This window comes from Saccopteryx bilineata, chromosome 4 (assembly GCF_036850765.1).
Source record: "Saccopteryx bilineata isolate mSacBil1 chromosome 4, mSacBil1_pri_phased_curated, whole genome shotgun sequence".
NCBI classification, from domain to species: domain Eukaryota; kingdom Metazoa; phylum Chordata; class Mammalia; order Chiroptera; family Emballonuridae; genus Saccopteryx; species Saccopteryx bilineata.
The window spans coordinates 236,312,419-236,339,533 of NC_089493.1; the positions used below are offsets into that span (position 1 = coordinate 236,312,419).

Genomic DNA, 27,115 nt, shown 5'->3' on the forward strand with positions numbered 1-27,115 from the left:
GAATTCTTGTTCATATTGTTGGCTTCTATTTACTCTCCTTGTTAGATTTTTGCCTTATAAATTAAGCATAGAGAAAGCTCTGAATTCAAGGTTGAGAACCCACCGAAACTTTTCAAGCAAAACATCCAGGAAACTTCATCAATTCAGATTTCAGTGTGGGTGTATGATAATCGACTTAAGTGTATGATTAGCTTAAAAAAATTTTTTGTACAAATATATTAGAAAATGAAAATTTACATTAGAAGCCAGATACTGTAACTACTAAGATTTGGACAAGCTTAAAATAACAATAATGTGTATTCTTTTTTAATGATTCAGAGACATTACTTGTTTTTAAATATTTGAAAGCAAAAGGGAGTGCTAACTATAAACTAAGACTTACCTAACATTAATGTAGATAGAGCTAGTTAGAAATATTGTACAACTCTGAAAAAATAAAATGAAAATATACCATTCCAAGCCCTGGCTGGGTAGTTCAATTGGTTAAAACATCAACCCAATGCACCAATGGCACAGGTTCGATCCCCGGCCAGGACACATATAAGAATCAATCAATGAAGGCATAAATAAGTGAAAGAACAAATCAGTGCTTCTCTCTCTCTTTTTCTCTACTTCACTCTCTCTTTAAAATCAATAAATAAAATTTAAAAAGATATTCCAATTTCTAATAACAATAGACTGGCTAGCTATTCTCTAATTCATGATATTTTACTTTTGGAGCTCAGAATGAATTTATATTTTGTAAAGCATTAAATTTTAAAACCAAACCTGGACATAGCATATATATTAAAGCTCTGGTTCTAATGTGAGTTTTCAGTGGAAAAGAAGCCCGTTGCCAAAGTCCACATATTTCCCCTATTAAGCAGAGGTAAGCCATATCCCCAGAAACCATATTTCAAGCCTACAGGATACTCATGAACTAAAATAATGAATGATACCGCCTCGTTCTCTGCATTAATATTAAAGAAAAGAGAAAATAGAAAACTTTATAGCCACTATCAGCTCTCTGGACTATAAATCTCAAGTTTTGAGAACTGCTTCCCAAAAGGGTAGAGAGCAGGATGAGTTGTGAGAGAGCTTCGGAGCCTAGAGATATTTTTTAGCAAGCCAGCAAAGCACTGACACAAATTTCCACATATCTCTGGCTGTGAAAAGTCTCATTTGTGGTGATTTATATTTCCTCATAAAGAACTCTGTAGATAATATAAGCCTACTGTGAGGCTGTATGACAACTTTCAAACCAAGAGTTTCACAACCATTCTGTTAAAATAGAGCAAGAATAGATGAGTGGGAAAATCTGTAGAAATAGTATTTCTTCCGATGAAAGAACAAATACGGTTCTTCCAGCACGCACAATGCTCAGGGATTCACCTTTCACTCTGTGGGTATGTCTCACGGATGAGATTTTGGTCTAAGTGAAGAAGTATTGTTTTTTTCTGAAGATTGACTGTGCGTTCAGTGAGTGCATGCTTGTGTAATTTACAACAAATGACACTTAGACAGCATCACACTGGAGTTCAGTTGCCTTAATAAGTTACTAAGGGAAACACAGAATAGCATGCTGACAACCTGAAGTCAATGAAGTATAAACAGTTATTCCAAGTGTCACCAGTGTGTTATTTCCCTTTCTCTTGGCATCTGCTCTCTGTAACGCTGCACATACATAAGGATGCAGCTGCTCATTAAACTGTTTTCAGTTAACTCGGAAATCAAATTAGTACCTTACATGTTTATAAGGCTGAGAATTACTGCTTCCCTGTGAAATTACACAATTAATCAGGTGTATTATTTCTCTAGGAGATGTGGCCACAGTTGACATTTAGGGATAAAAAGAACAATCCTTTAATTTGTTTCCATTTCAGCATTTAGTCTCAGTGGGGTAACAGGAAGCAAAAGGTGACTTAATTCCTTCTTCCTCCGTAGGAGGTCAGAACACGGCACATTGCCACAGTCTTATAATAGCATTTTGAATTCATAAAAGGAGCACAGATAAAAATTGTTTGGTTTTTGAGCTTCTTATCTGAGCATTACAACCTTTAAAAAATTCAAACAATGGGAAGACTATTTAGGAGTCTTTGGTTTTTTATGACTGATAGCATAAATTTTCATCAAGCTCCAATGATTCAAGAGCTTTTAGGGCTCCCCTTGAGAACTTTAAGAGTGCTGCTAAAGTCCAAACCTATGAAGCAGCGATGCTTGCTCCATTTTCCTTTCTGCACACGTGGCTGGCATTCATCCCTCATTCTTTTGAACAGTACCTTATCCTTTAGTCAAGGCATTTAACAGGACACACATTTCTCTTTAAAATTCTCCCCATATGACCAAAAATTTGTCCCAAATTGACAAAATAATGAAGTGTTTTTCAAATATCCTGTGTTCCTACCAACTGCCTCTCCGCCTCTGCTGTTACTCAGACTACCTGAAATGCGGCAGGCGAGTGCGCTCCCGCCGGGCCGGAGCTGGGCATCTCGTGCAGAAGGTAACGGCACCTGACTATAAACAACCATTTTCAGAAGAAAAACTTACAATTAACACAGAAAAATATCCTGAAGTCCTTAAATATCCTGTTTCTTGTTCTTTATTTAACCTTCATTTAAGAGCCCTTGATATTCATTCTTGCTTTTCTAAAAGATGGCTAGGGACAACTTGAAACAAACACAATTCATGAAAACTCTTTAAATAAAAAGGTACATTCTTACAGGTTCACTAAAGACCATGGGAAATATATAAAGGGGATAGAATGACTATTTTCAGGAAGAAATCTGATCTAGTCCCACATAAACTTCCAGTGTCCAAATGGAGAAAAACTGTTCCATTGTATGTTCAAAATAAAACAAAACTAACCCCCCCAAAACCCCAAACCCTACAGATTTTAGTGACTAAGACACACTCTATATCTATATCTGAACAATTATTATTTGACATGTGCCATATTCTCTTTTTCATTATCAAGATAATAAAATTTAGCCCTGACCAGGTAGCTCGGTTGGTTAGAGCACCGTACTAAAGCTCAGATTGCTGGTTCCATCCCCAGTCAGGGCACATACAAAAACAAGGTTTCTTTCTCGCTCTCACTCTCTCTCTCCCTCCCCCCCTTCTCCTCTCACTAAAATCAATTTTTTTAAAAAAGGTATTAAAATGTTCTAACACTGCCCTTCAACTTCCTTCTCTATTAATACAAATAGGCCTAGCTGAATACCATGATCTGAGTCTACATACCTAAAAAAAATTACATAGGGTGAACTAATAGAGAAAAACAGCCCTTTTAGAAATTTCAGTTATAAACCCCTTGAATCTCAGCTGAAATATATGCTAGAGCATTTAATGCTAGAATGAGACTTCAAAAATCAAAAACACTTTTCAGTAATAAAAGCAAAATGCACACACATTGAAGCAAATATTGAGTTGTTCATTTTAAGAAAGTACATTGTACTTACAGGTCACCTCCCCTGCAAAAGTAAAAGACTATGAAAGATGGAAAAGATTACTGCTTGCTTTGATAAATGTGCCGTTTTGACACTCTTCTGTTTCAATAAGAACTCAGAAAAAAAGGCAGATTGGTGTGAGCTGTCAGGATACAAATAATCATTAATGTAGATTTCTACAGTAAGCTGCTGAGGAGCCGGACATCAAAAGGGAATGGAGGCTGCCCTCTGCATATATAACCCTAGCATGTAATTCCTTCAGGAGAAAGGCATGGACTTAAAATGTGAATATGAGACACTTAAGAAATTTTTTACTAATTTACAATATTATTCAGGACTCTTCAAGTTGCCTTAACAATTCAAAGGATGCAAATATTTTTGAATGTGGATAATTTATCTATTGGGTAGTCAACTAGTCCTTAAAAATATACTTCTTTAATTGAGTCTTGAAAATAATAAAAATTGTTATAATAAATTATTACTATATACCCATTTTACAGATAAAGAAAGGTAGTTAAGTTACTCAAAGTCACATAGCTATTAAAAGGATTTGAGCTCAAGACTGCATTTACCGGAATCTGTGCCTTTAAAGAAAATCATATCCATTCCCTCTTTTGGTTTAATATATCCTCAGCATATGATAAAAATCATTAAGAAACTAGAGAGCCTGTGATGGCACAGTGGATAAAGCATTAGCCTGAAATGGTAAAGTCACCAGTTAAAAACCCGGGGCTTGCCCAGTCAAGGCACATATGAGAAGCAATTACTATAAGTTGATGCTTCCAACCCCTCCCCCACTTCCCTCTCACTCACTCCACAATCAATAAATAAAATACTTAGAGGGAGGGGAGGGAGGGAAGCAGGAAGGGAGGGAGGAAAACTAGGGACCTGCTGCAGTGGGTGCAGTAAAACCGAGAGCTTCTAACTGATGTGCTTTTCTCAAACACCAACATGTAAAGAAATAAAAATTTAATTTTTTTTGTTCTGTTTAGTTTACTATTATGGAATTTATTCATTCAATATTTATTGGACAACTCTTTTATATATAACTTTCTACTATTTTTTGTTAAAAATATACATTTTAAATCAGTATGATGGTTAAGTAACTCCCCACCCTATGGAGAACTTGCTGATTTTAGAAGCAGTTCTATGAGAAACTACACTGTAAGTTCCAAATGATGCACCTGCAGATAAGCTTTTGGAACATAACCAGTTGGCAAGTGATGAACTTTCTTTACATTAATAGTCTCTGGATTTGCTTGAATATTCTTATACATTTTAAAGAATAGTCAGTGACTATATTGTACAAATGATTTCTGAAGTTAATCTTGATCAATTCAATAAGATAAATCGTAGGAATTTAGGTTACTTATTTTGTCAGTTTCAGATGTGTGTCACACATATTAAAACTGCCTCACAACAGCCTGACCTGTGTTGGCACAGCAGATAATGCATCGACCTGGAATGCTGTGGTCACCAGTTTAAAATCCTGGGTTTATCCGGCCAAGGCACATACAAAGAGCAAATATGAGTTGATGCTTCCTGCTCTTCTCCCCTTCTCTCTCTCTCTCAAATCAATAAATAAAATCTAAAACAAAAAGTGCTTCACAACTTAAAACTGTAAACTTTTAATTAAAGTACATAAAGCAGAGAATTAGCTTTTACCCACCTTGCATTCAAGTTATTATACAGATTTAAGAAGGATGCCCCTAGTAACATAGACTGTCCTCATGATTTTCTTTCTAATTTTGAAAATCATGCATTCCAATAAGACTGAAGCAGCCTGACCTGGTGGTGGTGCAGTGGATAGAGTGTTGAACTGGGGTGCAGAGAACCCAGGTTTGAAACCCCGAGGTTGCTGGCTTGAGCGCGGGCTCACCAGCTTGAGCATGGGGTTGCTGACTTGAGCATGGGGTCATAGACATGACCCCATGGTCACTGGCTTGAACCCAAGATTGCTGACTTGAACAAAGGGTCACTCACTTGGCTGTAGCCCCCCAGTCAAGGGACATACAGGAAAGCAATCAATGAACAACTAAGGTACCACAACAAAGAACTGATGCTTCTCATCTCTCTCCCTTCCTGTCTGTCTGTCCCTATCTGTCCCTCTCTGTCTCTGTAACACACAAAAAAAGATTGAAGCAGAAGTCTTTAGCTCCCCAAAAGTTCTTTTCAGTTATGAGATTTACAGGATTCTAGTATCAAAGAAATAGACATTTTTCAGCTCTAAACTTCTATCACCATACCAATATAAAGGAGAACATGTGTATTCAAGTTTACTCATCAATAAGTTTAGGAAGGGTATATTTCCTAATAATTTCCAGAAACGCCTGGTTTCCATCTAGGTGCTGAGAATATAAACTCTCATTGCTCTGAGGATCTTTTGAAGAAAATAAGCTATACCTTAGATATAGTAAATGCTCAAGTAATTCTGACATTTTAGTATCACCTTCAAAAAATGGCATTTGTCCTCCTTATTGTAGGTCTCATTAAAACTCAGTAATTCCTGAATCTAGTGTGGAATCATGATTCAGTCTGCATGCTGAATATTGAGTAAATTTAAAAAGAATTGCTTTGAAATACAACTTCTCTGGCTTCTAATGTTATCATATTAAAAGGGTCAAACATCTAGGAAGATACAGTTGAATTCTGGAGATGGAAAGTTTCCTTTGGGGAGCTGCAAGTTCATAAATGTGTTTAAAACATATCTTGTTACTATCTGATTTGGGTTCCTAGCAGTTTGTAAAGTGATATTTCCTAAACAGTAGTGCCAGTAGTTTCTAACCTTTTAAAAAGACACTATCAAGTATGGGTTTTTTTGTTTTGTTTTATTTTTTTGCTTTTCAAGAATTTGGTATGTAGGACTATCTTTGTTTCCTTTTAGTTGCTTAGTCACTCCATTTCCTGTGTAAACCCTTTTCAAGTTACCTAACTTTTCTGTGCCTCAGTTTATTTGTAAAATGCAGAGCTGTTTTGAGAATTGTAGGGTACAGAGAGCACTGCCTGAAACAGAGTAAGTGCTAAGTAAACCAGGTTATCCTCATTTATTAAGCATCTACAATGTACCAAACAACTTAATGCAGGGCACAGAGCAGAAAGAATTGTGAAGGGATGATGGGGGTGATAAGGGCTTGACGAAATATTAAGCAGGGTAAAAGTGTAGAGAATGATAGAGGTGTTCTCTTTATACAGGGAGAACAGAAGAGACTGATACTTTTTTTAGTGTAGACTTAAGAAAGTGAGAGCCAAGGATATGGATGCCCGAGGCAATGAGATCCCCAGGCAGAGAGAAGGGGGGGCAGGTATGCGGGACAGGAAGGAGGGCAGGAGGCTGGAGCAGGACAACAGGGTGGAGAGTGGTGAGAGGGGCGTCCCTGCCAAGGAGAACCTTGTTGGCCAAGCTAGAGACTGGATTTTTTTTGTGGTGAGACAGGAAGTCAGTCACTGGAGGGCTTTGACAGAGTGGTGACTCAAGTGAAGAAAATAGGTGTCTGCTACACTAGTGGAGACGACAGATGATGGTGGGTTAAATGGGGTGGCAGGGATTTAATAATTCTAATACCTCATAGGCCTCTCCACTCTGCATTTCCCCTAATGAGATCCCTTTAACGGGCATTTTCTGAAAGCCTACTAAGTAAGGAAAAGGCTGGGCTGAGCCATGTTACATACGTTCTCTCTCAACATATGTTCTCTCTCACCCTAGTGGTGCCGACTCTTCAGTAAAGTACAGTAAGATTAGGATATTAAAATTCCAAGGAAGATTTGAAATCCTGTGTTGAAACCACCTTATTTTACCGATGTGCAATTAGAAATTCTGAGACTGAATGATGTAGCCAAGATCGTATAGCCAGTTAAGCCAAGAGAAGGGCTTGGGATTCATTTTTCCATACTTTACAAAAGAGGACATTCAAAATCAGTGTCTCTACTGACTTCCAAAAATTACTTTTTGTGTCCTTATTTTCCTTTGCCTCTTCTCATTTAAAAATAGCAACAGCAAAACTTCTTTCAAACCTGTACTCATTGGTTAGTATTTATGAGACTCGTTTCTAAAATGAGTATTTTTGAAGTTTCTAAAATAACTCTTTGCCTTAGGAAGACTATTGCCATAACCCATCGACGGGCAGTTTAGCAGCTCTATCCCTGACAGAAACACCCCCAACTTTCTGTAATTTAGTATGCCAATCACTTACCAAAATAACTCCTGTAGATTAAAAACAGCATTTGTCAGATTCAAGAATGAGTTCAGTCTGCCTCAGAAATAATCAATTATCATAACAACTTAATCTACTGCCCGTTCCCCAGGAAAGGAGAACATAGCATAAAGTCATCTAGGGAGATAGGAAAGATCTAAAACTGGGAAGAATATTTCATTATTAAAGTAAATTGGAAGTCCTGGCAGGTTAGCTCAGTCAGAATGCTGTCCTGAAACACTAAGGTTGCAGGTGCGTCCCCAGTCAGGACACATAAGGGAAGTGATCAGTGAATGCACAACTAAGTGGCACAACAGATGAATGCTTCCCTCTCTCTCTCCCCCCCCCTCTCCCTCCCTCTTCCTCTGTCTCTCTAAAATCAATAAAAATAAAATAAATTGGAAAGTTCATATGAGATATTTCTGACTACTTTATTTGTTAATTTTGTATAGCTGAACAAAATGAAAAAGGAAATTGATCTTGTTGAAGATAAAGCTGAACTTGGTAAGAAATCTCTAATTTCTGGTTTTTTTCTGAGTCTAAGTGACAAGGTAGATATCCTATTAAGAACTACTCCTCTTGGCCCCTGGCTTAGTGGTAGAGCATCGGCCCGGTGTGTGAATGTCCCAGGTTCGATTCCCAGTAAGGGCACAAAGAAGAAGTGACCATTTGCTTCTCCATCCCTCCCCTTCTCTCTCCCTCTTCTACAGGCATGGCTCATTCAAGCAAGTTGGCCCCGGGTGCTGAGCATGGCACTGTGGCCTCACCTCAGGTGCTAAAATAGCTCAGTTGCAGAGCAATGACCCCAGATGGGCAGATCATTGCCCCATAGAGGGTTTGCCAGGGGTGGATCCCAGGTCAGAGAGCATGTGGGAGTCTGTCTCTCTGCCTCCCTGCTTCTCATTTAAGAAAAACAAAAACAAAACTACTCCTCTTCCCACAAATCCAAGTTTATAAATGAATATTGGTTCATAGTCTCTATTAACTATAACCCTTCCTCTAGCACACTAAAGCAGCACTGCCTTTTGGCAATAGCTTTCCTTTCTCTCTTGGAAAACGTGGAGGAGATTTTAAGTCTGAAGAACTGACCTAGTACCCCTGATCTAGTAAAAACATTTTATAACATTGAGTGGTAGGCAGTCAGCTTGTTCCTGAGATCAGCAACAGAGCTTGTTGTGAGGTAGTAAGTGTGAAAAGAGCCATTTCCCAATCATTTTGTTCCTTCCACACATATTAGGAGAAAGGAAAATTCAACTGAGGGCCAATTCTCCCCTAAGAATCCTTTAGTTTAATTATGACCACAGCGCATTAAACATCTGTAAGAGCCACGCTGGTTGTGCTGCTGCAGCTCTCAGCAGTGACAGGAGAGAGGAAACCCTTTCACTACTAAAACGACAGGGAAGGATGCTCTTATGGTTCTGAAACATGGTTAAAAATTCAATGTAACCAACTACAGGCCACTGTGTTTCTTGTAAATGAACATCTCCCTGCTAATTTTGTGCTATTTTGCCTTTCATTAAAAAATGTAATTCAGGTTAAACTCAGCTGAACAGCAAAAAGCTCTTGATATTTGGAAGCATTTTGGAACAATTACTTTGACAGGAGCCCTTGACAGTTAAATGATTCTGTTAAATGAATGTTATAGAAGACACATAATGGCTTTTAGTGAAATATTGAATTTAACTACAAATGAGGAAAAATGAGTCCTAAGCACTACAGGTATATTTGAATAACATCTTGCTTATGAACCTCAATGGAATCTGTAATTTCTAATAATCATGCGATCAACAAGTTAGCTGGTGAGTATGTTTCCCATCTCAGTGTTCTATAATCATTTTAGGGTTTTGCTTTTGTTGTTGTTTAACCTGAGAAACCAAAATGAACATCTGGAAATGCAATACTTCCTTCCTACATGGGTATAATATTTTAGACTTAAGCATTTAAATGAGTTGCTGTCCCGCAACGGAAGTCCTTCTCTTGCCTTTTTCTCATTTGCTGAATGGGATTCTTTCACAAAGTAAAAAATTAGCAAAAGGCAAGAGCCTGCTGCCGGAGAACGTGAGAACTCACTCCCTGCCAGTGTTTTCTCCATCTGTGGGGCTCAATATTCCTTTTCTTATTTTATGGATCAAATAGGAGATAGTATCAGGGTTTTCACATGTTTTCTCATGACTAATAACTAAAATATGCACTGAAATAATAAAACTGGTACTGTTCAATTTCCCTTTTACTTTCAATTCCAATATAAGTAAGAGCGCCCTTGTGATGGTGAAATCGGACTTATTATAAAATTCTGTGTTCTGGAGAAGAAGGGGAGCTAGAAACCCTTGTAGACTTAAAGCCTGTGAGTTAGGAGTAAGTGGACTGAAATGAGTCAGAACAAGAATGTCCCTCATCTTTTTGGTCTGGTGAGCGGGGGTGGGGGAGAGTCGGTGCCGAGCATGCGGGGTGGTGCTGCCACGTGTCCCGATTCTTCACGCAGGTGAGGCGTACCTCCAGCAGGGTTCCCCTGCTCCCCACACTCACCCTTCAGCAGTGGCCTGTTTATACTTTAATTTCCCACAGACATGTCTGCTCCCTACTAGACGCTGTGAGGACCGGGAGTATCTTTCCATCTTGCCTCCCCCAATACTTCTGAGCCAGGAGCCACGATACACTGGTCAATAAATGTGCTTCTAAACAAGTAAACTTTGAACTCCTTCCGCTGACAGTGAAAACACGTGGGAAAGACCAGATCACTTAAATTTTTGATACTAGTTAAAGGAAAATCTAGACACAGATATAGCAAGCTGCCTCAACTAGACAGGGACTAGCACCTGGTTAACTCAAAATGTGGTCTGTGGACTAGCAGCATCGCCATCACCTGGGAGCTTCATAAATACTGATTCTCAGGCCTCCACTCAAACCTCTTGAACCAGAAGCTGCAGTGGAACAGGAACCCTGGGTGCCTTACACACAATAGTTTGAGGAGCCTTTGCCTGGAATACATGACTAGTGGGATGCCTAAGAAGTGCTGGTGTATTTGCTGGGAAAACAGCACTGGCAGCGTGGTGAATACAGGGGTCTGCTGAGACACTCAGAGCTCTCAGCACAGGCTCACGTCATGCTCACAGGTGGGAAACTCATACCACTTCCCTTGGAACCTTTCTAGATCCTTCTCCACACTCTTTCCTATGTAAAGACACAGCTGCTCTTAATTGTCTTTTCTTCTCAGCGCAGAGAGAGTATATATCGTCAGCATGCTGACATTTGCAGGAGTTTTGGCTTTCTCCACTGAAACCGTGGATGATTGAAAGGATATTGCTGACACCTGAATATGAAATCCAATGACTCCAAGCTATGTAAATTTAATTATTTCCATTAATTTTTTTTTTTTTAGGAATCTCTTTTTCTTTTCCTCAGCTTTGGAGAAGTCTTAGCAATTTTCATTTAGAAGAAATCCAAGTCAGCAGTGGTTCACTGAACAGGCTGACACACAATTTCATAGGGGGAGAGGCGCTGCAGCTTTAATCTAATCTGCGTTCTCAATTCCCAGCTAATGTATCTAGGGGCTCTGACATATGCATTTACAAGGAGACATCTGTAATGCAGGGTCCAGCTCATCGGAATTCTCTAAAACACGAGTAAAAAATTACTCTGGATTCATGCAGCTGCCCCACAACATCATGAATCTGAATATACTCACAGATGTAGAAATATTCCCGGCCTGGCCTGAATTCAAATCCTAGAGAAAAAGGTGTGAAGAGCTGGAATTTTTCAGAGAACTTCAGTGGTCCATTTGGAGAATGGGGCCGGTTACATTCCCATCTCTTGAACCCTTTGGAAGTGTGGTCACAGGCACTGTAGCCATCAAAGTTCACCATGTAGAGGACATAACGCTCAGTCTTATCTTCCGGGACCGAGTCCTCGTAGTGAGGGCAGAACACATCCAGGTAGTCATTGATACAGACGTCAATGTGGTAGTCACCCCTCTGGAATCTGCGGGGAGAAGAAGGCTGAGGTTATTTATAGCGGAAAGGCTTTTTCTTTGGAATCAGTGTTTGAACCATTAATAATGTCAAGACAAAAATATTTATTATAATTTCTTTTTGTCACATGCTATTGTGATTTGTGGCCTGGTTTGAAATGTTAATGCTCCAAATTAAAGAAACAACAAGCCATTTTTCAGAGGAATTCTATTATATTTGTTTCAAAATACCCTATAAATGGAATCCTTCACATTCATTTAAAGTATTAAGGATACTGATTTTGTTTTCCTTTTTTTTTTTTTTTTTCAAAGACTTTACTTATTCATTTCAGAGAAAAGAGATAGAAAGAGAGGGGGGGAGAGAGAGAGAGAGAGAAGGGGGAGGAACAGGAATCACTCCCATATTTGCCCTAACCAGGTAAGCACAGGGTTTTGAACCGGCGACCTCAGTGTTCCCAGTCGATGCTTTATCCACTGTGCCACCACAGGTCAGGCTGTTTTACTTTCACTCTTAAAATCATGTATAATGAAGCAAAGTTTTCTTAGTTCTAAAATAGTGTTTCATTTAATAAATATTTTTGAATAAATGAATAAGTAATTTAAAGAACAAATCAAGGACTGGATTGTTTTTGTTATAATTGAGGTGATTCTCAATTTTCTACACAAATTGAGAGAATTAGGGTCATAAAATTGAGAGAATTTGAATCATAAAATTTAAATTTGGAAAGAAGACAGAACAACATATATACTGTACAGGAAAATAAAAACCGAAGGCATACTGATGAAACAGTGAGTGAGTGCGTTAGGCCCGGAATGGAGAATTGGGGTTCTAGTAGGTATTTCCCTTAGTAAATCTGTTTATGTCACAAAGAAATTCTTCTCTGAGCTCTTAGAAGGTTCATCATAAAACTGTGTTACTGCTGAAATACAACACCCATAAAGTCATATAACCTTCAAGTCAGACAGTCTCAGTGTGAACACTTCCTAGTGATGAGGAGCTTGTCTATTTCATTTTTAGACATCCTTAAATATTAGCAAGTTTCTTCTTATATTGAATATAAATCTGCTTCTGTTAACTCCTATCCGGTGATCCTGTGGTAGGCAGTTAGACAGACGTGAGCAGAGCAATGACTAGAGCCCAGGCACAGAAGGTCACCAGGGTGGAAAGCCCCAGGTGCCTAGCAACAGCCAGACTGGGAAAATAAGGATCTTGCCCCAAGGTAACCTTTCCTCCCTTAGCTGGTCAAGTGGTTTCGATGCCCTGACTTCATATCACTGGTCATGAGATTCAGGTCTTCCCCTGAACTGTCCTCCCAGCATATTCCTAGTCACATGGCTTTAGAAAATGGAGGAGCAAACAGGGGCTGGAGAAAAGCGCTTAAGCATTAACCCCTAGAGATAACATTTAGGCCTCAGCTACGTTTCAGTTCCAAGCACAGAAAACCAGCAAACCCAGACAAAGAGAAGCCAATGGCTGACCTCAGGACCAGATGCACTGACCCCTGCCTTGGTGCTGACCAATCAGTGGAGAACGGAACCCTAAAAGAACACACCTGGAAAGCTGGTGACTATCCTATTGAGATCCTCCCCTGGGAGCGCCCTTGAAACCCTTAGGATGAAGGACTCAGAGCCTTTCCCTTCCCCTTCCTCCTTCTCGTCTTCCTCCCAGGTGCGTTTTCCTTGCCCCTCTGCTTCCCCTAAGCTCCAAGAGACCCCTGAGACTTGCAATCAGGGATACATTAAAGCATATTCAAATGGGCTATAAAATATTAACATTTAAACAACATCAGTAAGAGCATACAACAGAGATATCTCTATGTTTCCATTCTTAAAAGTCCTAAGTCTGTCCTCAAATATCAAATGATCTACAAAAACCTCCGTTTGACCCATGCTTTTGAAAAGCGGCGTACTGATTTATACAACGGAAATAAGGAAAGATGATCAGATTACTTTTCAGTAAGAGGATCTCAAAATACTAAGAATTAAAAAAAAAACCTTCGCAAGTATTTATTTCTGTATATTTACAATGATCACAGAACCAAGTTTACTTTTTCTTCATTACTGGCAGACAACAATTTGTCAAGATGCAAGGGAAGCCTGTGTTGCTTTTAAAAGATTTTTGAACATCAAGGTAACATCACTGCCAAAGTACAAAGAAAAGACACTGCAGTGTTCAGATAAAAGGGTGCTGGGCTATGAATCATCAGCACTCAAGAGGAGCCTGACAAGTTCTGGACGAGAGCCAGACAAGAACTGCAGCAGAAGACAATGCCCAGATGCACTTTATATTATTATATTATTATTATAGATTTTAAAGACATTCAAGGGGGATGTTTTTCCTTTCCCTAAGTGTCACTCATTTTAGCTTCTGCTAGCACTCGACACTGCTTAAACATGAAAATAAAAAACCACCACTGTCCAGAACTATTCTATTATTCCTGTAGTCTACGTCACAGTTCTTTTATGCTTCATATTTAGCTTCCCTTTTCCAGCTTTTATCCTTTTACCCTATTAATATTGCTGAAATTTTAATTAAACAATCCATTAGGTTGAAGACCTGGTTTATTTTGGGTTGACTAGTCATTCCTTTCTGGTGACATTTTACTTTGTGTAGGGTGCTAAAAGTGAATCACTATGGAACCCATTTTTAAAGTGTGATTGCCCAGGAATTATTATATCTATCCTTGTATTCATTTGACAAACTAAAGGTGATGATCCAGCTAGAACTCAGACTTATGTTTCAGATCTTTAATTTACACAAATTAGTTTACTAATGTAAATTTCAAAGAAGGATCAATATAAACAAAAACAATGATAAATTAGAACTCATAAAAGACATCTGTTTAATGTACCAACGAGAATCCAAATCCAAAGAAAAGTTTAGGGTTAAATATCTTAATAGTACATCTAAATAGCAAGGAAGCATTATTTTATTTTCTGACCTTACTCTGAAGTAGCATATACATATAGTTAATATTATTGAGTGCTTATTGTGTTTCATTCATTATCTCAATTTAATTTCCATCACAAATCCCACAGAGTAGGCATTGTTTGTACCCCATTTAAAGATGAAAAAAAAACAACACTGAGATTAAGAAGTCAAGCAATCTACTCAATGTTATACAACTAGGAAAAGGTGGCGGCAGAATTCAAACACAAGCAACCTAAGTTCTGGCTTCCAAACTGAAGCTCTCCACTATTCCACTTCCTGAGAGTCGATTGCTAACACCAAGCTCTGCAGTCTACTTTGCATCCATCCCCCCAGAGGGATTATTCTCCTTCATGATGGGTTTCAGTTATCTTCTTCATTCACGAATGCAGCAAATATTTGCCATATCCAGGAGGTGCTATGGTATGGCCTTACATAAGTTGCCCATGAAATTCTTATTGAGTGGTTATAATTAATTTCATTTTAGAGGAAATGACTTTCAGAGAAGTTGTTCATCTCTGAGCTCAATTATTTTCTTAGGAAATGAGTAGCAGAGTTACAACCCAAGTCTTATATGTTTCTGAAACTATTCTCTTTCCTCCTCACCACAATGGCTCCAAAGCTTTACCAGTTCTAATTGCCCACATCCAACTTATACTGATCTTCTCAGAAGCTGGCTGCAAGGCAGAGTAGGTTGATCTCAAACTCCTAAAATGAAGGCCAAAGGGTGCATCATTTAGAAGAAGCCTCAGATTACAGGGTTAGCATCTAAATCACGCACGTCATTTCAGTTTTACTGAAGAATCGAGTGCTGTTAGGCTTTCAGATAAAGGGATCTTTTTTTCCATCAGGAAACAGCTTTCATGGGCTTTAGCTCATTTTAAAAGAGCAGATTCACATTGAGGAAGAATGATTCCACATGCTAATATTTACAGATGCCATGGGTAGCACAGCCAGTTTGATACAGCTATAAATTTCTTGGAAATACGTCCTCTTTATTCCTCACCTCATCCTTAATTCTACCTATTGTATTAAGAGATCTGAGGATCTCTACCTCTCTAAAGTCACTGCACATTATGAACATATTACCAACAAGCCAACAATAATGATAACATAACCTCTACTGAATTATCACAGTGGTTTATAATGTAAAAGCATGCATAGTTCCCACACTTAGAAAAGTGATGGTGTTGGAGTGAAATGATTACTACCCTGGCTGTGTTCTCACAGTTCAAAGGTCTCAAGTGCCAGGAAATACCTTATATGCATGGAGTGATGGTCCTTATTCTCCACCGGGATGTGTGGCTACCCAGGTCAATGTTCCTTATAACAGATAATAGTGTACGTACTCCGTTATGGCAAGAATACATTGTACACATTAATCAAAATTTGGAGAAGACTGGTTGAGAATGTCATACATACTGTGAAAGGGTCATTTTAGTTAATTAAGAAGAATAAAATTCTGCATGGAAACTTGTTCTTTGTAATCAATTCAATTACTAAAAGTGAATGATGAACTTTATGATAATTCTTGACGGCCCAGAGGCTGCCTGGAGGATTGGGAGGGGGGGGGGGGATTGGGGCAATTAATAGCAAAAATAACAACCAAAGTTGGGATTTGCATTAAAAGCCTACATGCAGATGTTTGTATTAGTTGATTCTGCAATTTTTGTTATAAATTTAAAATTATTATTAATATCTCTCTCATTGTTTAACCTGCCTGGAGAAAGTGAACCATGACCTGAATCTCAGAAATCAAATGAGATAAAGACAGTAGCGCTGAGGTAATAGTGGACAATTTGCCTTTTCCTTTACTTATCAACAGTGGCGTCACAAGTTTCTACTGAGGCAGGGACCAAAACATCGTTTCATGATCACAGGGACTTTGCTCCTCCTAATTAAATAATTCATTTTCAAACTGGGTCCCTCCACAGGGGACATCTAGGACTGGAGTACCCCAGTCCTTCCCTTCAAGGGGAAGGTCTCAGTGCACTCTGTCCTTGGCTCCTCTCAGCTGTCGCAAGCAGATAGCACCTAGCTTGCTTTCTCAGCCGCTGGTTTTCACGTCACTGAGCCTCCTCCCTCCTTTACCACCATGTGCGTTGGGCTGTGGTACTGACAACTGTGGAGGCCAAGTCCAAAGGACGCACAGGCAGCACCGTGGGATTCAGGCTGCAGGGAAGCACAGCAAGTCACCCCTTCTGAGTTTATCTCTCACCACTCCTCTCTGCAGAGTGCCTCCCTTCATTCCACCCTCATTGGCTAAAGTCAAATCGTATTTTAATTTAGGCGCTAGAAGAAAAAGGGTCTAGTGCATATTTAAAATGTTCCGAACTGGCCTTTAGCATATGTTGCTGGCACAGCAAAGAGCCTGCTTCCAGGGAAATGTGCATGGAGGTATTTTTATCAACAGCTCCTGAGTGAAGTTCCTTCGCTCCATAAATATAGAAACAGCATACTGAAAGGAGACAGAGTGCTTGTGAGAGGTTAGGAAGCTGGGAGACACTTTATCCCCCTTTCCTGTAATGTTCTAAAGGATTCAGTAATGAAAATGTTATTTATCATGAACTGGATAGTTGATTATTACATTTTAAATGTACTTTAATCTGTCAAAGTGGTGATGATTTGAATACTCTTATTTGAACAGAACTACAATGTCACTTCTTTAATTACAAGGCAACTTAATATATTACATTCTAAAATTGAAATGTAAAAGAAGGATATGATTTATGGTCAAAGATTAAGCACATGCATCAGCTTAGGGTTCCTCCCCAATTTGAAACTAAATCTAGAGTGAACATATCTTGGCAGCACTGTCTTTCAAATCTACTGTTACTGATTTAAAGGCTAATTTCAGAATAGGATGTCTCTTTTTAACCAGAAGCATTTCTCACTCATCCTGAGAGCCTGTGGGCCCTGCAGTAGACATGGGGTTGGGTTTATAAATACGTTTTGTGAGGAGATAGGCAGAAGAGCATCCTCTGTTGTGTAACACATCTCTTCTTGTCTCCTGTTATTCCTTTCAGCACAAAATGCAAGCCTTATGGCTTTCGTATCCTAAATCTGGAGATATGCTCTTTGTTGCAGTTTTCTTGCTGAAGTTAAAGCATGTAATATAAACAGCAAGTCAAACTTGGGGTAGAGAAATAATACTAGCATAGCTTACGGGGGGCAGAGAAAGATTTCTTTTACTGATTTAAATGTTCCTCGCCTCTTATGGGCTGAAATGTGTATTGGTAATTGATCTTTATTTTCTCAGCTCTGAGACAGTCAGTCATGGACAGTTTCACTGTTACCAGGCCAGTTGTTAGGGCTTAACGAGGTATATAGCACATGAAAAAAACACATCATTTCAGGACGTCCACTCCAGCTCTAGAACTCACCAATAATTAAAATTCCCACAGAAGTAAAGATTTACACTTAAAACAAAAACTACTCAAGGATGAATTTCAGACATGTTTCCTACTTACACTTTTGTAGTTAAAATACTATATGCCAGTCAAGTTCTTTCACATGCATGTTTCGGTAGTTATGAATTCTGTAGTATGAGAGCTTTGCTTTGAACTTAATAATAGTTGGCAATGGGAAAAGACATATTTAATTGGTCAGATATTTAGACTTAATTAGTGGTTGAGGATAGCAACCTGTCATTTTCCCCCCATATATGCATGCACACAAGGTGCTTAAGGCAAGTGACTGAAAAAAATCCCACTTAATACTAATTATTCCTCTCAAATGTGAGGATAAATACCTCAAATAGCTTTCACTTGTTGCTTTTCAAGTCCAAGATACATCAGGCTGAACGACTTTTTAAAACTGGGATCTCCCAGGAGTAATACTTGTTTCAAATGCAGGGCCCACAAAATGTTGTCTCCTCCAATGTTTTAACTCATTTGGAGTTTGTTTTATTGGCTTGACTGAGGCGCTCCAAAAAAATAAAGCACTAAATAGGCAGAACCCAAACAAGACTTTCCTTCAAGAAGGGACTAGGACTGGGAGCTTTGGGTGACAGTCTAATTGCTTCTGAGCCCCCACCAGAGCCTCGGGCACGGAGTTGGAATGTGTCAACATCAATAGGCCAACTCAGCCAAAGAATTAACCAGGCAGAGCTCTGCAGACCCAACAATCACAGATCACTTCAAGTGGTTTTGAAAAAGGGATTAAAATAAAGTAAAGAAGTATCACCTGGATCAGTGTATGTTCTAAGAGAGGTCACTCCTACGATGCAAAACAGCCTTTTCTCTATTCTTGCTGGCCAGGAGCTTCCTGACAGAGCTGCCCTCATGCCCTAAGTCAGCCAGAGTTTTACATCATGTCAGGCACACAGAGCAGAGCACCTGCCTCCTACACATAGATCCCAAAGCAGATGCAGGAAACCACCGAACAGGTTATCCAGCCCCTGTCCTGGGAGAGAAGGATTAAACAAACTGGTTCTGTTCAGGGGACGCAGGAGTCAATCAAACAAATACACCGCCTGCCAGACTGCTTACACACAGGCAGCCCTTTTGTATCTCGGTGAGATGGAGTTACCCAGTGGAATTTCAGGCCATTTCTAGTTTCAATAATAAAAACAGAACAAAAGTGCTCTGATAAGTGTCCTTTCTATTAACTAACTCAAATAATGATTTAATCGTTCTGAAGTACTGGTGTGCAAACAGTGAGATAAATATTTGTATTATGGCTCGATGATAACTTATTGGGATCATTAGCAACCAAGTCTAAAATCTGGCCCTGACTCTTCAATAAAGTTGGGGTAGGGTATTTGAGATCTGTGTGGCATGCAGCTAAGCTTTATTAGTCTATTATTAAACAAATAAACAAACAAACAAACAAAAAACCCAATAAGCTGGAAGAAAAAAATACATATTTATGGCTTTTTGTTCTATTTTCATAGAGCAAGGGGAAACATATTTGGTAACATAATAATCATAGTGTTTCATATAAAGTATTAGGATGTAAAGCAGACACTGTTGCTGGTTCTAGGTAAATTGGTATGGGAAAAGTAGTTAGTTTTATTGTTTGGTTAGAGCCCTGTGAACAGCTGGATAAAACTCTGGGACCAGGAAAAAGGCTAAGGTGAGAGAGAAGAAGGCTGGGGTCATTAGAAATTAGGTGATGGGTAGAATCATAAAAAGTACTGAATCTATTCAAGGTAAATGCTTCACTGTTCCAGGGTTGCACTGAAAGCAAATCACTCTAATTATTGTTATAATACAGGGGTGGGAAAAAGTGGGCTTACAGTTGTAATACAAATTGGTACAATAACTAATGCATGACAATATTAGAATAAACTGTGTTTCATGTACTCACAACTGTAAACCTACCTTTGCCCACTCCATATTTTTACGTAGACCTCTTTGTGTTAACATAGGACAGAACTCCTTGGAAACTGTGCTGGTGGTTCCTCATCCCAGGATCTCCAACACTGAGCACTGTCTGCACACAGTGATTGATAGATGCCCGGAGAAGGGAAATTGTAGCTGGAGGATACTAGAAATAATACTTAAAAACAGGAAAACTATGTAAAGTGTCCAATAATTTCCTTCTAAGTTCTGGGTCCCCTATCAAACTTGGAATGGTGCTAAATAATATTGTAAACAAAGGTCAGGACCAGGAAACAACATAATGGCCAAATGCAAACAGGAAAATGATAATCAGGACTGTTGTTCAAGCTGGAAAAATTATGCCTAGCTGAGTAGTCAACTTAAGCACCTAAGGCAGAATGAAAGTTTCTCTCTTGTCATTAAGTCCTCTATTCAATTACCATTTATCGGGGTAATTAAACACTGGAAAGTGATGCCAGGCTAATTGTTAGATTATGATAATTACATGTCTTTGCTATGCTACAGCTGATCAAAATGAGATGTGGTCCCATGCACTTAGCTAAAGCTGCTCTGTAATAGTCAGACTTTCGTAGAGCGCCAGGCCATTTATTACTAATTCATTACAAATCAGGCGGAGAAGCTTATTATTTGTAATGCTTCTTGTGCCCCCCCTGCCCCGCCCTGCCACAGTCTCCTGGAACAAAACTCCCAAAAGGTTAAGCACAAACTGCTGCCTCTCATTGGCCCATTTCCATCCCAATTACACAGCTGAGCAGCATTAGGCGCCTCTGTGTGAGAGGGTTCATCAGCCTGCTTCACAAAACCCTGCAACCACCTATCACATTGGCAGGAACATCCAAGGCTCCCTTTCAGCCTCTGCCAACCGCTGTTCTGCTCTGAGCTGTGTCCCGGCAACCACGAGTTGGCAGTACAGAGGATCTTTTGGTTCTGAGGCTCCCTTCTGCTCAGGTCAGGCTTAGACCAGGCTGGGATGTGCTCAAGCTTTGCTCCAACTAACAGGGGGCATAAGGAACACAGACTGTGCCCCTCCTACCAGGACATCCAGTCTCTGTTCCCCAAGCCAGGGTCAGGAGAGAAAAGCAACTTTCTCAGGATCCGACCAGAGACACCTCAGGGCTACCAGGCAGACTCAAATCCCTGTAGAGAAAGACCAGAACCAATGCTTTGTCCTTAGGCATTTCTGGGGGTAAGAAATCTCCCCTTCCACCCTTCAACTAGCCACTCCAGGTCACTGTTGAAAGACGAGGAGGCAAGCAAGTGTTTGAGATTCTTCACTTAGCTTAAGCCTGAGACTTCTCAAGCTCTCCCCTGCAGACATCACTGCAATGCATTCATAAGGGCCACTGCTAGGGGGCGGAGGCACAGAGGGTCCCGTTCAACGTTTAATAACTGCTACAAAGTTCCTGTGATAGCGTGGTCCTCTATTTCAGGATTTGTTTTCTCCTATTATTTGGGTGGTGCTATGGACTGAATATTTGGGTCACTACCTCCCAAACTCCTATGTTGAAACCACAATCCTGAGTGTGACTGTATTTGGGGATAGGGCCATTATGGAGAGAATTAAAGTTAAATGAGGTTATAAAGGGTGGGGCCTCGATTCAACAGCATTAGTGTCCTTCTAAGGGGAGACACTGGAGAGTGAGTGTCCTAAGGAGAGACACCCCCTGGAGAGTGCCGCCCCCTTCTCTCCCTTTATGGACCTCTGCAAACCAGGAAGAGAACTCTTACCAGAAACCGAGCCTGGGGAACTTTGATCTGGGACTGCTAACCTTCAGAGCTGAGATCATTCATTTCTATTTTTTGAGCCACCAAATCTGTTATTTTGTTACAGCAGCCTGAGCAGACTAGTACAGGCAGTTTAGGGGGGGTGTGGTACTGAATTATATTATTGACAGGGATGTAAGAGATATAAAGAATCAATGAACAACAACAAGGCAATAATGGCCTGGAAGGAAGAGACAGGTGGCAGAAAAGAGCAAAGTTAAGCTGAGGCTGGCAGCCCAGCATCCCACATGCGGGAGACACTCACCGTCCACCTGCCATTCTGCACAAATGCTGGTCTGAAGGGAGAAGGCACATTGTCTTCCTAAGTAAGGGCAGTTTCACCTCTGAAATTAACTCATTGCCGCCATGAAAACGACTGCATTATCACCCAGCAACTGTGTTATCTCATTGTTTCAGCAAGGCCTTCACCCAAAGACAGGATGAAGGGTGTTACAGAAAACTCACATACTTCATTTTACCCTTCCTTGACCCTGGAAATTAAAATAGAATATGCCACCACCTTTCAAAAATCATATTGAGTGCATTCTGGGGACAAAACAAGCTGCGAGGTGCCTCTGTTAACACCAGAATACATAAAACTCTCATTTTATACACACATTTACTGGTGGCCTGTGGCTTAAGACTGGGGAGCTGGGGAACAAAGGTACTTTGGTTTGTCACATAAAAATGGTTTTGCACCAGTTAGTATTATTATTTCCTCCCCACACTCATTAAAAGAATATTCATTCATTGAGCTGGATCCTCTATTTACTTTTATAGCCTGGACCACAGAAGGTAGATGCAAGAATAATGTCATCATAAAAATAAGAAACTAACTGATCTATCCCAAGGAAACAAAAGGTAGGGAGAGAAATAAACAATTCACCACTTATTTTTTAGGAATAAATCTCAGCACTTTCGGGGATGTTCAAGTGCTCTAATATCTCTGTACTTACATGCTTGTCTATGTCAACGACAGAGAATATAGTTGTTGTTTTCCCCTTCTCCTTCATTTTAATGAGCTCTGCTTTCAACTATCAAAATGTCTACCTTGGAAAAAGAACGATAGTTCAAAGCAAATGCACATGACCTTCCTCTTGAACTCTCAGAATTTTTGGTCTTGCTACAAGCTCTGAATGAGCCACTTGTGGGGACTGTAGGTTTCAGAGGGATGATTAGTGCCAAGACACAGAGACGCTGAAATATGAGGGTGATAATGGGCACTCCATGCCGGGTGACAACTCAGCACCCTGAGCCTTGAGAGAACAGGGTCACAACTGGCTTTCTTCTGCACTCAGAAGTATACTCCCAGATCCCTCCCAAACTTTCTTTCACACACATAAACATTTTATTGCTGTTCAAATGGTTCAAGTCAGAGAGAGAGGGGGATGTGAGCTACTGTGGAGTTACAAACTCATGTTGATAAGCTAGGTCAGAAACAACAAAGGCATGTATGAACTGTGGTAAATGAGTCTGGGTCTTAGCACAATTCATACCCAGTTGAGGATAACTGTGACTCATTGGTCGATTTATGTACGGAATAGGGCAATTTCATTTATTGATGCTTTAATTCAACACCTACCCTGTGTTGAATTAAATATTTAATTAAATCAAATATTTAATTAAAATCATAACCCATGTTGTAGTCTAAAACAAACTTAGTTTTTTTCCCCCCATTCCACAAATACGAAGTGTACTTTCCAACCCTATCTCTGGGAGGTGATGGTGTGGCAAAAAGGGTCACTTTGGTACTCTCTGGATTTTCTGTCTCAGAACAACCTGTAGCTAACAGACTCACAAGAGGAAGACTCATCTAAGGATATTTTAATGAATCTAGTCATTCACTGAAAAGCATGAGTCTGGGTCACTAAAGGTGCTAGTTACTATGGTTTCATGAACACGATGTGAAATAGTAACACATGACTTGCATAGGCCAAGTGGGCAGCATAGAAACATCATCTAGGAAGCTAATAAGAAGTCTATCCTCTGTTGAGGCTGTTAAGAAGCATGCACTAATATGCAGAGAATATTAGAGGGAAGAGAGAATGGTGTCCTGGCTGCAGACACGCCCCTTCCTTCTGCCTGTGCAGTCAAGCCAAGCTGAAGTTGCTTTTACTACATGACTCGGCATGATGTGGAGCTCACACACACCTCAGCTTAGGGTTTTGAATCCTAAGAAATTATGAACTATTCTAACCTGCTAGAGAAAATGAACTGGAAATTGGGAACTATGGGAAATGCTTATTTTAAATATGAATTTCTGGCATAAAAACTGAAGGAATAAACTCACATACGCATAGCAGCACTTCCTAGTAGAGTATTAAACTTAGGCGGTTGTGTTTTTTTTTAAATCAGGGTGATGGCTTCAAGATTAATTAATATTTCTAAAGATGTCAGAGATGTTAGGAAGTATATGGAAACATGGAATACTACTCTTCTCTGTTAAACAATTAGGACCTTTAAAAATTCGTATCGCACAAGAGAAAAATGTTGGTTCTAATGACTAGAAAAATTTATAGGACAACTCAAAATTAGACGCATCACTCTTATTTTCCTTAATGGTAAATTGCAACCCAGCGTCCCCAAGCACTCACTGAATTAAAAATGGAATTCTCAGCATTACATTTGGAACTAAGTATTTATGTACACCATTCAATCTATAAATTCTGCTCAAATAAAACTTTCTATAATTGGTTTTGATGCAACCACCATTACAACCAAGTTACTAGAGTTAAAAGTGACACAATCCTAACTTACCACTACTTAAAAACACCAGGCTATTTGCCTTTGTAATCCTGGACCCTACTCATGTTTTCTAGTCTTAACCTACAGTAATTATAAATTCCTTAATGCACACAGCATGCATGACCAAGACTCGTAAAGAAATAGCCTCTAGTTGTCCCTTGGCTCATGCTACTCAATAATAATTTCACGGGAACCCATCAAGACTACAGAGAGATATACTCTTGGAGGAAACTTAGAGACACCATCTCATCCAGCTGTTTTCTTTCAGGACTGTTCATTATCTAGACGCTTACAAAAAAAGAAAAAAAGAAAACCTCCAAGGAGAATTTGAGTCTTAAATAGTAAGTAGTTCTTCCCAGGACCTGTAGATGTCATTCAAAATTCTCTGCATAAAGAAATTCTCGATTCAGGGGCAGCCAGCTTCCCAGTGTTGTTCAGAGCATTTCCGCCACCCCTGCCTGATAACTTGGTTTGAGAGAAAAATAGAGGAAATTTAGCTTCTGTTTTCCTAGGAAAGCCAAGCTGATTGTATTATCGACTGTCTACCGCATTAGCCATTTCCAACTGAATTACAACCCGTTTTCCTGCATTCTATTGCTATTGTTCAATATCATTTTCATTGCCCTAATGAAGCAAAGCTATATAATATAACCATAAAGTACTGATTACAGTTAACCATAATGGAAGAGGGCAAAGGAAAGACCTATTTTTAAAATATTCAAAGGAAAAGTTAAGAAATCTTGATACTCGGCAGACTTTTTTTTTTTAAACCCTTTTTGGCTTTCTGGATTGAGATCCAAAACAGCACTGAAAATTAATTCTTCTTTCTCTTCCAACAATACAGATGGTATTTCCCCTAGGATAGTATTTCTACAAGATTTCCCAAAGAGCAAAAGTTGTCCAGGTATTTAAAAAAATAAAAGTGAATTTTACACGTATCTTAAAAAGTGCCTACTTCAAACCCATATATTGCCTAATATATCCTGAAAGAAAATATCTAAATTTTCCCCTGGGCACAGATTTTTCCCTGTCCTAGGGTATTTCTTATTGGCCCATATTAAGTCAACCAGCAGAACAAATGATTGGGCCGCTATGCTGGGATGAAGGCTGCCTAGGTGAAGGCAAATCCACGGCTCCAATTTCGGTCTACTAGCAAAGGCAGTAAGGATTACGGGACAGCGCCTCACACACCCAGCTCCAACCGCACAGACAGAAGCAGTCAACAAAGAGATTTAGGGAAGAGGAAGAAGTGGTAGAGGAAATTTTTTGGTATTGCTAATTATATTATGGCTAGAAGCTAGTACCGGACACTTGTTATACCTTCTGACATTTGGGCCAGGGCCACCTACCCAACTCCCACCTCCTCCTCCAAAACAGTGTAATTGGTACAGTTCACCTTTGAACAATGCAGATCCAGAGCACTGACCCTCCATGCAATTAAAAATCCACACATAATTTCTGACTCCTTCAAAACTTAACTACCCTCAGCCCTTCGTATCCGTAGATTCAAACCAACCACAGATCAAATACACTATTTTCTATACACGGGTGGAAAACAACAGGTGTGAAGGGCTGACTGTATTTATTAAAAAATACCTGCATACAAGTGGTCCTGCAGTTCAAACCCACGTTCTAGGGTCAACCGTAGAATGGGGAACAGAGCTCATTGCTATCACTCCTCAAGAATTCCTTGAATCGAGATGGTGATGGTTAATACAATTATTACTGGAGGTGCTGCAGTGGCAGATGATGATCGTGGCTGCCCAGGTCTCAAACACCCAGACGGTCTACAGCCAATAAATCCCTCCTGCCACTTCCTTGGTGGATGTGGTGTGAACGTAGAGAACACTGGAAATGCCTAAATGTCAGCATCGGAGACTAGTTCCTCCAAGACAAACTCTGGTCACAGAACAGACCTTCCTCTGCAGATGTTTGTGTCCATATTTCTATGAGCAACATGGACAGCAGTGCCATCCAGGGACACAACATGCAGAGTCCTACACACTGTACTTTCACACACTGATCTGACTTCAGGGCATCCAAACGGGCACCTCAAGCTCAATTTATTTGCACTTTCTAGTTGTTGTACCCTTATAAAGGAACAAAAATAAATCAGGATAATGTGTTAACCTCTTTAAGAATATGTATGGCTTGAAAGATGAAAGAACATGCATTTCTCTTTTCCTATTAAAGTGCTAATTTATGCAAGTTCATTTGCCTTTTGCAGCTATTGATTGGATTCTTGTCTCATCTCTCGCACTTTGCTGACTTAACAATAATGCAAAGCCAAAGTTGTACAGATTTTTATATGCTTTTGCATTTATAGCCTATTTACAAGTTTGCATAAGCAGGACTGTGGGTGCCATGAAGAAGTATTTCACCTCATCAAGTCAGAACAAAAATTTGAGAAGATGAGAATACTTAATGGTTGAACTTCTCTTTTCAATTTTAAAGTTGTACGTAAACATTTGAAAGGAATCCCGTGCTTTGGTCATGCTGAAATCAAAACAGAAGTGCAAACTGGGATTACAGATGAGAAAACCGGGAGGCACAGTGCCATGTGTGGGCAGGAGTGGCAGTCCCTTCCCCAGTTCATTTGTGGGAGCCAGGCAAGCACAGAAGGAAAACAGCCTTTACTGAGAAAACCAGCGGAAGGGCTAACCTGCAGGAGAACGATTTTCAGACACGGTTTGCTATTTATTTGTTCCCTGTCTTAAATAATGCTTTTATTTAGGGCTTCATCCTGGAGG

General features: G+C 39.6%; 1 protein-coding gene across 4 annotated transcripts in view; it reads right to left on the reverse strand.

Moving 5' to 3' along the window:
* Window positions 1-27,115, reverse strand: part of EFNA5 (ephrin A5) — a 288,937-nt gene that overhangs the window by 37,726 nt on the left and 224,096 nt on the right. For all 4 annotated transcript variants that reach the window (XM_066273964.1, XM_066273962.1, XM_066273965.1 and 1 more), the window contains exon 2: window positions 11,301-11,593. In XM_066273964.1, coding sequence (XP_066130061.1) covers window positions 11,301-11,593 — 293 coding nt within the window. The remainder of the gene's footprint in view (window positions 1-11,300; window positions 11,594-27,115) is intronic.